This window comes from Vanellus vanellus, assembly GCF_965231255.1.
Source record: "Vanellus vanellus genome assembly, chromosome: Z".
Taxonomy (NCBI): domain Eukaryota; kingdom Metazoa; phylum Chordata; class Aves; order Charadriiformes; family Charadriidae; genus Vanellus; species Vanellus vanellus.
The window spans coordinates 34,465,482-34,480,164 of NC_138908.1; the positions used below are offsets into that span (position 1 = coordinate 34,465,482).

Sequence of the window (14,683 nt, forward strand, 5' to 3'; positions counted from 1 at the left end):
ATTGCATGCCCTTGTAAAAAGTCTCTCTCCAGCCTTCTTGTAGGCCCCCTTCAGATACCGGAAGGCTGCTATAAGGTATCCCTGGAGCCTTCTCTTCTCCGAGCTGAACAACCCCAACTCTCTCAGCCTGTCTTCATAGGAGAGGTGCTCCAGCCCCTTGGTCATCTTCATGGCCCTCCTCTGGATGCGCTCCAACAAGTCCATGTCCTTCTTATGTTGGGGGCTCCAGAGCTGGATGCAGTATTCCAGGTGTGGTCTCACGAGAGCAGAGTAGAGGGGCAGAATCACCTCCCTTGACCTGCTGGCCACACTTCTTTTGATGCAGCCCGGGTTACAGTTGGCCTTCTGGGCTGTGACCACACATTGCCAGCTCATGTTGAGTTTTTCATCAACCAACACCCGCAAGTCCTTCTCCTCAGGGCTGTTCTTAATCCATACTCCACCCAGCCTGTATTTGTGCATGGGATTGCCCTGACCCAGATGCAGGACCTTGCACTTGGTCTTGTTGAGCTTCATGAGGTTTGCACAAGCCCACCTCTTGAACCTGTCCAGGTCCCTCTGGATGGCATCCCTCCCCTCCTGCATGTCGACCACTCCACATAGCTCGGTGTCGTCAGCAAACTTGCTGAGGGTGCACTCCATCCCAACATCCATGTCACTGACAAAGATGTTAGACAGCACCGGTCCCAGTACTGACCCCTGAGGAACACCACGCCACGCATCACTGGTCGCCACTTGGACATGGAGATCTTGAATGCAACTCTTTGACTGCACCGTCCAGCCAGTTCTTTATCCAGCTAGTGGTCCATTGGTCAAATCCATGTCTCTCCAATTTAGAGACCAGGATGTTGTGTGGAATGGTGTCAAATGCTTTGCCCAAGTCCAAGTAGATGACATTCAAGGAAAGGATGCAGACACGACTTCCTTTTGCAAACTTACTTGATGTGGGGTATTTCAGTTGGCAAGCTTTGCTTTCAACGAGGCTAAACACTGAAGGCACCATGCTGAAATCCATTCTGCTTCAGAAAAACTTTTTTAAAGACACCAAGAAAAAACATGGAAGTGAATGTGACTATGAATTAAGCAGGTACTTGAGTTCTATCTTGAAGCTGTGTGGGCTTATATGCTCAGTTTTAAGTATGTTTTTGCTGAAATGCTTTCCTGAAGCACATCAGCAAGGGTTCCTGACAAGAATTATCATGTTGACTTTATATGAAACATCATTTGTAATAGAAAGCGTGCATGCTTCCTTTCATGATCTGCTGAATAGTCTCTATTATCCTGCATCTCTGTAAGCAGATAGCACTAAAGAAGTGAAGAGATTTTGCATTTATCTGCAGAAGTATAATTGGATAATTGGAATTAATAAGAAAAATCCTTCAGAGGAAAGAGGAAGAAGAACAGATTTTGACTGACTATGTTATAATGGGATGGAATTATTTCAATACTTAATGTGATAAGGAAATAGTTATGTCAGTATCACTACATACCCATCAAGGAAAACTTGATGGTACCAGGTAGAACCTGTAATACAATCCTCTGCCACAGTAATGTTCAGGAGTGGTAATACAGCCCTGCTACCAGAGCTGAGACTAACAACTGCAGCGAATCAGAGTTAGATTTCTTCTTAACATTGATTTTAGTAATTGAATGTGGATTACAGGACTGGTTAACCACATGATCGACCCTCACAGAAAGCATCAGATGTGGACTGGAGAAGGGAAAAAAATTCAGATTTTGCATCCTGAAGCAGGGAAAGCACTGTAAGCACAACTGTACTTGCTGCCTCAGGGAGCTTACTCCCATGACAAATCGGCAGTTGATTTTGGGCAGCTGGCAGGGCCCCAGGATAGTGTCAGGATTTCTCTTTGGACAGTTCCTTGAAGGACAGTGATCTGTCTTCATAATCTTTGTAGTCATTGTGTGTTTGTCCTTTCAGTTCTGTCGAGGCCCTTTTTACAGTTTCAAGGGCCTGCTCTGCAAGTACTGATGGTCCTTCCCCAGCAGCCTGAAGGACCTTTCAGAGGTCTGTGAAGGAGCTGTGAGATACACAGGAGTAAGGTCCTTCATGATGGAGCACATCTTATGAAATGTTTACATGTTATTTTGTAAACTGCTCCTGTTACAAATTTCCATCCCAATGAGTTATTTACTTACCTTGCTGAATGAAAAAGAGCAGGGTGCAACCTCTGAGGCAAGGTGAGCCAGGTATCCTTTCCTATGGTTTGTTTGGCCACCCAGGCTTTTCCGCATGGGGGCATGTTCTCCAGTGCAGCAAAGGACTCCACATTGGATAAAGTTCACTATGTTGTGGCAGCTGCATTCAGCTCCTTATCTGGTGTCTGCTTTAATCTAAGGCCTAAGTTTTCAGAGCCTCCCACCCGTTCCTCGCATTTTCAAGGTTGTTTGAGAGTCCCTCAAGAGTAGAAGCACTTCCCTTTCTGGCTGTCAGTTTAGTGTTTCTGGACTTAGACCCATTTTTCTCGCACCAGTTTCATTCACACATATTTCGTCTGCATCTTCTTTCTTTTCTTTTTTTTGCTGTTCCTCACCACCACATACACATTTTTCCTCTTGGGACCTTCTGGCCTGTCACTGCCTTCTGTTTTGCCATTCAAGTCTCCCCTCACCAGGTGGGGAATGTTTGCTAAAGGCCCTTGCAGACCTTTTGCGGACACTTATCACATCACCCTAAAGTGAAAGCTAACACATTTCATGGCAATGGGACAGTATGCCTTGTCTCAAAGCCCAGTTTCAACCAGGTCTCTTCATGCACCCTTAGACTCTTCACAGCGTATGTTGCCTGCCTTTCTCTGAAAACTCTAGTGTTTGCAAGCAGTAATTGCATTTCCTCACTAATAACCCATAAGCTATGTGTCTCTGCCCATCTTTCCTCCCATCTCAAAGCTAAATGAAGCAAACAAAAACTGTTCCTGGTCAGGCCGTCTTTAGCACGTGTCACCTCTTGACCCTCCGTGGTGAGCCAGATGCTGTGCAGGTCTCGCAGTTGCACGCCTGCCAACTGGGTCAGTCTGTTGGCCTGTCGGGGAGGAAGTGATCGGGTGGTGCAGTGAGCTGAAGCGTCTGTCCTTTGTTTTTCTTTTTTTTTTTTTTTTGCTTTTCTTTGCTTTGCTAAGGTTGCATTCGTGAGGGGAAACTGCTGCCGAGTCCATGTCATAGGGGGAAGAGGGACACGCTGCCTTGGTTCAGCGAGAGTTTACGTGCTCTCAATCTTTCCTGAAGTTTCTATCTTGCAGACCCAGCGATTTCCTGTTTCCTTCTTGCTGGCCCTGATCTTCATACAGATAGTGCCAAAGTGAGAAAGCACTGTCTTAGGGCCAGAAAGTAATTCCGCTAACTTGTAAGCACTTAATTCCAGCTTCTGGCAAAACAGCAGGCTCCTTAAATGATCTCCTGTGAAGATTCCAGGAATCTGTTACACTGCATGTTATTTGTGAAGACAGAGGCTGAAAAAAAAATTGTAACTAGATTAAACAGCCAATTTAGTGTATTACGTCACCAAAGCTATGTGAAAAATTCTGAGCAGCCCATGAAATAGACAGTAAATGCCTCCTATAGACATGTGGGATTTTTTTTCCCTGAGGTTTATTTGTTGGTGTTCGTAGTGTTTTTAAACCTGTGGTATGTTCAGAGCTACGTGAATGCAGTTTCAGCTCTGGAACTGTTAAGTATGAAGGACATGAAACATATCCTTCTAGACACCTGGTAAAATGGAAATTCATGTCTGTTCAGAAAGGGGCTAGTTTTTTATTGCTGTCAGGTTTTGGGTTTTCTGTTCTCCTTGAAGGTACCTGTACGGCTTTTCTGCTCACAGTTGTGCTGGAACCTCAATCACTGCAGTACAGAAATGCCAAGGTTTTCTGCAGTTGCAAGTACTTTGCAAGTCCGGCTCAATGGGGAAGTCGGAGTGACTTGAAGAGGCTCAGTACCCAGTGAAAATTCAAGATACTGTGCTTTTAAAGAAATGAATGATCTTCAAGTGAGGGAACATGAGTTAGTAAAGCTGAGTTTATTCTGGTGGCATACACTCGTTACCCCGAAGCTCACTTGTGTGCACTCTCTCCCCCTCCTTTTCTCCCTCTGTACTTCCCTCACTCCATGCAGGTCCCTTCCTCTTCCATTGGCATAAGCTGCAAGTAGGCTTTGTTCAAGCCTTATTCTCAGAAAACAGTGATAAGCAGTAGTGTCTATTCTGTTCCTCTCTGGTAATTTACTCTTTTTGTTCACAAAAGGAGACTGGAAAGGTCTCCACCTACAGTCCAATAAGGGGGCATCTTTACATCCAATTAGTGGCCTTCCAGTGAGAATGGCAAACCCTCCTTTGTGCTGCAGCTCCCACTTGACTTTGTCTCCATTGAGTCATAAGCATCACTAGTCACCTTGCATGACTTTGAGTGCGTCCTCTGATTTTACACCAGCTTTGCAGAAACTCAATTCAAAGAGGCATAGATACTGTTCTGTTTAGGTTGCAAAGCCCTTCTCTGTACTCAGGGAACCATTAGGACTCCTTTCAAGAGACTGCCTCACCTGGGAGTCCTGCTGCTGTAGCCACTGAACTTTAGAGAAAAAAGGCTCAGAGATTCCCCCGGTAAGCTCAGAATTACATGAAGTTGTGTCTACTTGACATGAAATGATCTTAAGGTAGTGTTACAGCAGTAATTCATGTTTTAGAGAGTAGTTTTTAAAAGATGCAACAGGTCCCATTTTTCCTTTTGTTAATGACTTTAGGCAGTTCCCATAGATGGGAGCTGATTTTCACTGCCATGTGAATATTTGCATTAGTTGGGACTTTGTTCATACTGCCTGCAGTTGCTTTTTTAAGTGTGGTGTTTCTGCATTCAGTGAAGGAAACAAAAAAAAGGTAGAGTATGCAGTGTTTTCAGGTGTTATCTCATACATGATATTTTCAAATTTCATTACAGCATGTAATTTAGTCCATTCACTAAGCTAGGGCTTTGATATAGGCCTCTAAAGGCAAACCAGCTTGTGCTTGTGTAGCTGAAGAAAACATTACATAAGAGAAAGAAGGTACAAATTTTGAGTAGGTGAATAAAGAACAAGGCACAGATATGTAGCCTACATCTGTGCTTTACCTCCCCACTGCCCGTCATTCCCATTATATATCCTTCAAGTCCATGTCTGCTTGAGATGTATGCAAAGGCAGTGCTTTGGGGCTAGTTATGAAGTGTATGAAATGGGCTCTGATGAACACCTGCTCCCAAACACCACATTTCTTCCGTCATGTGGCTTTAAGTGAAACCCAAAACCATAGTTAGTGTTTCTTGTATTTAATTTGCAAAATAGACTTACAGTGCATACACTGAATACTGGCCATATGCTATAAAAACTATGCATCCTTTGCAAAAAAAACCCCAACCTAATATCAGAATTAACTCACTGGAGACTTTTTCCTTCCCCTCACCCCATGGAATTACAAAGCTTAGGTACATTGGGACTACAGTGGTAGTGGATCAGTAATGCAGAGAAAATTCTCGTGCAAGATTTATACAAGAGTTTTGATGCCAAAAACATGCATAGATGCACTCCTCACAAATATGTGTAAAGCCCTTGTATCGTGAGATTTCTCTGAGAACTGCAGATTATTCCCATCTCTAGTATTCAGTTCAGAGCGATTGACACTATCCAATGCTCACTTACATCAGATGGGAAATAACTGTTACTTTGAAACTCCACAGTGATCTGCTTTTGATTGAGCTGCTGCTTAAAGAAAAAGCAGTAAGCAAGACGATGAAAACAATTATAGGTAGCTATAAGCCCACTTGCTACTTCATGATTTAATTTAAAACATTCCATTAGCCAGCAGGGTAGCAAAATGCTTTTTTGTCATAAATGCTGCAGACAATGTTGCTTTTTTTCCCTTCCAAATTAATGCATTAGCATTCTGATCTTGAGGACATATTCAGAGTGCTTGTCTCACTTGCAGGTTGAAGTCTTTTAGTAAGGTAAAAGGACATAAATGTGGATAGGCTCTCAGAAGGGATAAGCTTATCAGTGAGTTTACCTGTTAGGCCTCACAAAGGCTTCAAAATGGGCATTACTATGTCGATGGGATCCACTCAACCGCATTTGTCACATCTTAGGTCTTGGTGTGCTGTAACCTGTCATGTCAGATATCTCCTTTGGGCTAATAATCCAAGTTCCTTTCAAGCTAGTGAAGAAGGAAAGGTCCTTCCACAAGGCAAATCCCCCCCATCCTGAGATTCATATCAAGGATGGTGGTCAACCCACTGACATCAAGCATAGACGACCCTTCACCGCTGAGCTGATGGCAATCTGTTGGCCAGCCTTTTGTCAACATTGGGTGCAAAGTCCTGTTTGAACCGGTGCTCGCTGAAAGAGTGTCAGACTACTCTTAAAACATGACCCCTTTTCCTGCCTCTAGACAAGGCATAAATTTATGCTGGTCTGAGAGGTTATAAATCATGCTTTGAGGGGCCAGGAGAAAGGAATGTGTTATTACGAGGAATTATTACTCTGTGTTTGCATTTCATTAGCACTTAGAGGCCCCAGTCAAGATCAGGATCTGGGGAGATGTGACACAATGGGTGGGTGCAACAGTGAGAAGCAGGAGGCAGCTTGCATTTTGGAAGAGGTCACAGGAGGGCTTTTCCTGGCTCGTCAGAGGAAGGCATCCCATGCAAGCAAAGTATCGTGGAAGAAAGAGAAAGAAGCTGGCATGCTGGTGATTAATGGTAAAGGAAGGAAGGGGTATGAGAGACAATAGCTGTACAGGCGGATGGGGTTTTGATGGAGTAAAAGCAGGGACTTAAATATCTCAGTCACTATCTCATGTGTCATTGAAACAAGATAGCTAAAGCCACTCTGAAAATGATGCCAGCCAAGGTGGCCCATAATCCCAAGTGCTGAGTGCTAAAAACACAGTTTTACTTGGAAGATAATGGGAAACACATGAAAATCAAATGTGACAGGGACTACTCCATCCTTATTCTCAGAAAGAAGAACTTGAAATGTGTAAGTGGTATTTGTTGATAGCCAAAAGCATGTTTTCTTTGGATTCAATGTTTGCAGCAAATGGTAGAATGTCATGCATTGCCTATTATAAGCATGCCCCCTTGGGTGCCTTCATGTTATAAAAGGCTTTGAATATCAGACAACTTTTGTGTAGGTGCTTGCAGCTTTCTAATCAGCTCTGGTGGAATCAGTCAATAGATAAAAGCACTGTTCCACCTCAGGGTAGAAGCTATCTTTCAGAAACTAAAATATTGGGATTTGTTCAGCACTATAACAAAATTTCTTACTTGTCTATGCCTGGAGATGGCTAAACAAAAACCATGCAGGAATCTTCCCCATTTTTTACAGATCACAGTCACTTCAGTTAGTTTTAGCCATTTAAAAATTAGGGTAATGTTCTCAAGAGCTTAAGCTTGCTCTACAGTCAATGTAGAGAGACAAATGAGCTGTTTATCCCACCAATTGTGGGGATAAGTTGAGTTGCTTTCTGTGAGCAGTGGAGAACACTTTACAACTAAATGATTTAGTTTTAAGCAGATAAAATCAAGTGAAATGAATAACCTGAATGAGTTGCCAGAGGTCACATATCCCATCAGTGGCATGGTTCCTGAGCTGAGTACTGACTGGTGTCCAGGCCTGCCTACCCTGTTTTGACAGAATTTAGAGAAAAAATTATCCAAACTAGGGAGCAACCAGAGATTGTAGTTTGGGTCTGCAGCTGCAGCCTAGCAGGTACATGCCTGCATTGTCTCTCCTCCAGAACTGCTCCCATTGGTCAGGTCTCTATCATTTCTTAGACAGACACTGCATGGGCAAATCCTACGGCTGGGATTTCTCATCCTACCCTGGCAGCCTCCTTAAAGGTTGCTAACTAAACCCTGCTCATGCGTTCTCCAGGTATTCCCTAAATGCAGCAGGGAGTAAGCTAAGAAACACTGCAGGCACAGGGGTGCTTCCATTTGATAGCAATTTAGATGCCTAACAGTATCTGGCAGCATCGGTGGCCCAAAACTGTTAATACTTCATGCTGATGAGCCCATCAGCAGGAGATGTTAGGTTGGCCTTTGGATCAGAGTCCTGTGGACACAAAGGTGGCAATCATATATGCACAGGAAGGGATGATGCGTCCAGATCCACTGTCCTCTCCCTCCCTACAGAGTCAAACCAAAGCAGCCACAGCCCTCATTTAGGAGCAGGGGAAGAGGCATTCAGCATTCAGCCAGTCACCCTCTCCCCTGGGAAGAAAGCAGGGGCTGGACCAAGGGGTTCAGTCCCAAGGGATTGAATCAGCATGGGACGTCAGGTTAAACTGCACTGAAAAACACCTACATCAAGGCAATGCTGGGCTGAAACCTTATCCAGGCCCTCATTTTATTGGGCACTATGTCAGCAGTCTGTAATGACTCTCACACCCCAAAATCACTTGCATGTAATTAATGCAATATAAGTAACTGCACATAAATTACACATATTTAATTAAATACATGACTATTGCAGAAATTTAAGGTCACTTGATAGACAGGGCTAGTGAAATCCCCCCTTCCTCCCACACTGGGTCGATCAGCAAAAATACAGGGTCAGGTAATTACTGCTTGTGGTAGCAGCAGATAGAGAGCTCAGAGGACATGTTACATCCTCCCTGGCCTTACTTCTTCCCTCACATACAAGTATAATTACCAGCCAGGAAGAAAAACTAAGCCATTCTGATCCATATTTTCACTCTTGTCTTTTCCAGCCACTTCCACATCTACAACTGGGACAAGTCATCTCACGAAATGTGACATAAAGCAGAAAGCCTTCTGTGTAAATGGGGGAGAGTGTTACATGGTTAAAGACCTCCCAAACCCCCCAAGATACCTGTGCAGGTAAGAAATCCCATTTGCTTACTTTGGTGGAGTTTCCCGGTTCCAGAAATGCTTTTTCTTTAAAGGAGCGCCTTAACAATTTGTTTTCCTGTACTTGCGGCATTAGATATTTCTTCATTTTTAAGTACATGGATGTGAAAATAACCTACCAAGAGTGACCTCTGTGTTCTGTATATGAGGCATAACAGAGGTTAACTAGGAAATCTTCCCACATGATGCTGTCTGAGCAAGCTCCATTGATGTTTACATGGCATGAAATATCACAACTTGAGACATGTTTGAAATAATGAAACAGATACTGTAAACTAAATACACTGCAAATAGCAAAAAAAGGTGTGTGTATAACTGCTTTGGATAAGTATCCTCTATACAGGACAAACTGGTTATTTTTATTGTCTGCTGTAGTAACTGAACACTTTCTGATGAAACCAGATTCACAACTGGAGTTTTTGCTGTTGTGTTTAATTGCATAAAAAACAATGAATGTCATGGTAATTGGTGGAGGTTACTATTTCATGTGTAACTTGATTCAGGAAGTTGTATGAGTTTAGTTTTAAGAGTGTGCTTGTGTACCTTTCTCAAGTCCTGGCCTATGCTGTATTTGGCTGTTGCAATAGTCCATTATGTTGGAGAACATCCATGAAGAGCTACAGCACTGGAGTTCACCTCCTGCCTGGTAGCACATCATGTAGCATTTACCTGTGGAGCTGAACTAGTCATAGTGAGTTATGGCTTCTCCCTGGCTTGAGAGAGAACTCAGCGTTTAAACCTTGGGAAACATCCTTGGGACCTAGCAGGATTGAGCAGAAAGGGGGCACTTTTGTGAGGATATTGCCGTTTTTCAGACAGACAAGACTCAGTGGTCAGTAAAGACTGTCATCTGTTTAACTGCATAGATTTTCAGTCTTTTAGGACTAAAAATCAAATTACACTGATTGTAGAGAAGACTCTGGTGGGTGAGTTAAGTGAAGGTCTGTGATGCTTTCATTAGGTCAGGAAGGGATTGACTGCTTGTCTCTCTTGTTAATTAAAAAAAAATGTTCTGCTTTACTTGTGAGTTTTCTTTTTTGTAGAAGGATGTTACCTTCATGAGCTTTGTTTTGCTTTGTTTTTTCACAGATTGCTCTTTTGCTGAAAGTGATGAATATTTCATTGATTTTAGAATCATTTTTAGCTAAAGTGAATATGAAAAGTTACTGGCTGTGGTGTGTTGGATTCTTTTTTTGAGAGAGAGAAGGAAAGATTTGTGTTAAATCTACATGATTGCTATAAGCCAGCAGTACAAGATAAGCAGTTTGCTATGACTCTCCAGGGCATGTACAAGAGCCTACCTGCCTGTTTCAACTTCCTGTCCAAACGCTGCTCAGAAAACTCCAGGGCAGCAGAACTGAGCATCTAGCAGACTTGCTAATAATTAGCATTGTCTTGACAGTTTCAGAAGTATCCCATTTTCACTGGTATGGGGACTTTAAAAAAAAAAAAAACTTCAGAGATTTGACTATGTTTGTTATTTGATAACAAACATAGTCAAATTATAGTTATAGTTATATAGTTATATATATTAGTTATATATTGGCTAATTTTTTAACTGTCTTGGAGACACTTGAGTGAAGTGGGGATTATTTTCCCTCTTGTAGACAAGAAATAACTTTTAATTCTGGGGCTCTAATTGAAAGAAAAGGTAATCCCCAAATTTGGCAGATGTGCCTCTCTCTGGGTGGCCCAAGATCTATTTGGAAAAAGCATCAGAGCTGTAAAATCAGAGAGGGTGAATCTCATTTACAGTAAGGCAGTGGAAAAGGATTCTTATCCTGAGGACAGTCGGGACCACCACTATTTTGCAGGGCATTTTGCTATGCCCTCTAATACTTGCCAGAACTGAAACATTATGTTGTGTAGCAAAACAGGATGCAATACAGCTATGTAAGATATAGAAATGTTGGTACTTGAAAGTGAGTGTACTGGGAAACTGAAAAGACAAAATACGATTGTCTTCTTGTTTCATTAAAAATACAGATGTATACTTTTAATTCTAGTATTCCAGTGTTAATTAAAAAAAAAAAGTCTAACCAGTACACATTGCCTTCATTGTTCTGAGAAAATAAATCTTCCCCCAGAACACGCCTGTGGAAACAGAATGCTTGAAATATGGTACTTGCTCTTCATATTTCTGCCTCAGTAGCAAGTTCACATTTTTCCATATGGTGCATCTGTTGAGAGCAAAAACAAAATTTCTAAAGCATGAGCCATATCATTCTAAATTGGTTTTATCCCTAACCAAAAAAACATGACTCAGATTAACAACAACCATGGAATTTTCCAAGTGATATCTCTGGTTTTGTAACCCCCCTATTCTATTTAAAAAGGGAGCTTCTAAATCCATCTTCTGTTAAAATCTAGCTATGTATTAAAAAAAAAAAAAGTGTTTTGTAAAATACATAGTGTAATGATCTAGACTGGATCAGGTCTTGCTCTCACAGATGCTGGTGTAAACTTCGAGAAAATTCCCTGCTTTCAAGAGGTAGCCACGTGAAATCCTCAAGAAACGTGCGAAGACTTAGTAATGCATCGTACAGCGACATCTCTGTTAGTGTGCATGTTCCCTATATATCTTACAGTTACGGGCCCAGACTGAACAAAACAATCTCAAAATATGAAAGATGAAAAAGGAAGCTTTGAGACTGCTTAAACAAACTCGTGTATGAAATTTTCAGAAGTTGCATAGGAACATGAGTCACATTTTGAAAACACCATAGACTTCAGAAGTCTGGACCTTATTGGCTTCTTATAAGACTGAGGTTCCTAAGTAATTTCTGTCCAGTTGGAACTATGACCCCAAGTTTACTTAAGACAAAAATATCAGATAGCTTCTTCAATAAATACAAAATCAAGAACAGAATTCCTAACATTTGTGTCTTACTTGAAGAAGAATCTCTATGAATATAATATCTGTTACGCTTTTAGAGTGTTCTTTTGAAGTATCCTACCGTGAAGGCCTTGCTCGTCTGACTAATTGATTCCTTACTCACAGAGATCGTCTTTTGTAGTGCTTTTGTTGTTACTGAAGAAATGAATTTTCATCCAACTTTAACTGGATGAAAATAATGCTTCTCTCTAACAGAAGGATGCTGCTTCTTTTCTTAACAGCAAAAGAGTGAATTACGTACTTTTTAATGATATAGCCATTTTCTATATCCATCTTGATGTAAAGGCCTCGGTGGAACAGGAGTTGACAGAAGGTTCTTGAAAAGAGCAAAAAGAGAAAATTTGTTTCCATGAGATGCTAGCAAAAGTTCCAGAGATATTTGTTCAACAGGCAGGATAGAAATACTAGTTCTGACTACTATGGACTACTAAAAACAGAAGTATACTGTACTTCCCATGAAAAAAAAGATTCTCCCACAATGCTTTTGCTTATAGGTGGTGGGTGAAATGGAAATGTGAGGTCCTGATCCATTCAGCCATTCCTCTCCTGACGAAAAACAGTTTGATGATATGCATTCAGTGTTCTGAGAAGTGCCATCTGAATGCATGTAAATACTGCTCTTTGCAACTACTGTGTATAGAGGAAAAAGCAATTATTTTAGTATATGTTGTTTAGTATTGTGGTTTCACCCAATTAATACAGTAAATAAATAGACTGAGTAGCCTTTTTTTAGTCAGAAAGGAAATTATGAGGGTCTTCCAGCATAAATGTCTCCTTGTTGCCCTGAGTTGCTTGACTCCAACTTTTGCTAGTCTCATAAAAGAAAATGGTACATGGATAATGAACTAGAAAAGAAAGACACAAGAAGAAATATGGTCTGGAATCTTTGGGTAGGACAAGGTGTTTTCAAAATGACACCATCGCAACCTGTTTGAAAAGCACAGTCTACAGTAAACAACCCGCCAAACAGCACTGGAAACAACGCTGCACTGCATATCGGAGCAGTAAAATGCTTTTAGCATTCACACATAATCATAAGCGGACAGGCTCATCTTGGCTGTCGTCTCAGCTGGCTCACCCTGGACTTGTTCTTAGCAGCAGGTGCTGCAGTCTGCTGACAATGGTTTCAGAGCAAGTATAAACCCACCTGAACTGTTTCCAGGGCTGTCTCAACAGGGCTGATCCTGCTTGGTCTGGAATCGATTTCAGCATTGTCTACACTAGTGCTGCAGTTGTTTTCGTCACCTCCACAGCTGCACCAACATCTGAAAACAAGCACAGAGGGAGCAAGCAACCACCACCGGCCAGTGGCAGGAGCAAAGCCTGAGGCTTTTAATCAGCAGCATGTTCATTGGGATGGTGTAGGGCTGAGCCTGACGAACAAGATGTAAAGGTCCCTGTGAAACGAAAGCCAATGCAGGTGTGAATGCCAGCTTTCCTGGGACGGGAATTGATCAAGATCACTATAGTGCAAAATAAAACTGAAATCACAGGGGTAAACCATTTTTACTCTCATTCAGTAACACGGATCAAAATGCCTTCTATCAAAGGCATTTTGCGTTGTATAAAAGATGCAAAAAGTCTTCTATCATGCCCAGCAATATCACCCATTCATGACAGTTATCCTTGTTGCATTTTTCTCAACTGAATATATCTGTGGAGTCTGAGATCTCTCTACACTGGGTACTTACAAGAAGATGTGACCTTGGCTCTGAAGAACAGATACTCCCTTCCTTAATAAACAAATATATCATTACAGCAAATCAGTTCCAAAGAATCATCTGCAGATCCTCAAAATATACCTTTATTATACAAAAATCAGTCCTACGTGGTTCATTTAAACAAGATACTAGTGTTTATGCCTGACCCTTGTCCTCTGCCAAAGTGATTTTCTGGAAGTCCCACTTGTATAAGGGCAGGATCCCTGATCCTTAGGGCTAGAGGAGGTTGTGGAAGAGTGGAATTTAAAAAATCAGGACAGCTTTTAATGCACATGAAACTCAGATAGAAGAGGTGGAAGATTGTTCTGAACAATGTGCATTTGCAAATAAGAAGGCTCTTCAACCCCTGATGAGTAAATATTGAAGCAGTTGGGAAAGGAAGCTAGCACCAGATTGGCAGCAGGAGAAAAAGAGACATTCTTGCACCATGGCAAACTCATGGAGAGCATCAGAAAGTCAGGCAACAGAAGAGAGAAGTACTCAGGGAAGCAGATTTCAGGTAATTTCAGGTTACACGCTGAGTACAAGTGGATAGAAGAAGGAGGAGGAAAGAAGATGGAAATCTATAGAGGTTTAGTGTGGCGGACAGTAATTCACACTTACATCTGAAGCACAGGAGCCTGCATGGCTATGGTGATATTTTGGGAGCCTCAGCTCTGCTCCAAAATGGAGAATAAAGGTGAAGGAAGAATTGACAGACAGCAGCAGCAAGAAAAAACAGGCAAAGCACAGAAGAAAAATTCCTTCATTATGACCACGGGGAAATCTGCACTGAAGTTTTCTGCAGAAGAGCTTATGGACTGAAATGGTGGACAGCTATTGGGCTTCAAATTTTGAAAGCACTTCTGCCCTCTTATCTTACTTATTGATTGATTAGACTGACTATTTTTCCATTTGTCAGCCACGTTGAATATACTTCCTGCCTTTGGGTTTAAGTTTATCTTCTCCCTTTTTGGAATTTTTTTGGCTTTTCTGTGATTGTTGTTTTAACTATTCCTCTTCAATGAAAATTACTGGAAGATAAAACGTGCAATTACAGAAATAGGGAAATCATGGTATTTTGATAGATTTTGTGTGACTGATGAAAACAGTGTACATTGCTGTTACACTCTGCATTGGAAATTTGAAAAAACTCAATCTGGTCCCTTCATGAGGTG

The 14,683-nt window shown here is 41.7% G+C and overlaps 1 protein-coding gene across 4 annotated transcripts in view; it reads left to right on the forward strand.

The window, feature by feature from the left end:
• Positions 1-14,683, forward strand: part of NRG1 (neuregulin 1) — a gene marked incomplete at its 5' end in the record, with an annotated part of 184,635 nt that overhangs the window by 147,178 nt on the left and 22,774 nt on the right. For all 4 annotated transcript variants that reach the window (XM_082497200.1, XM_082497201.1, XM_082497198.1 and 1 more), the window contains one exon: positions 8,750-8,879. In XM_082497200.1, the coding sequence (XP_082353326.1) occupies positions 8,750-8,879 (130 nt within the window). The remainder of the gene's footprint in view (positions 1-8,749; positions 8,880-14,683) is intronic.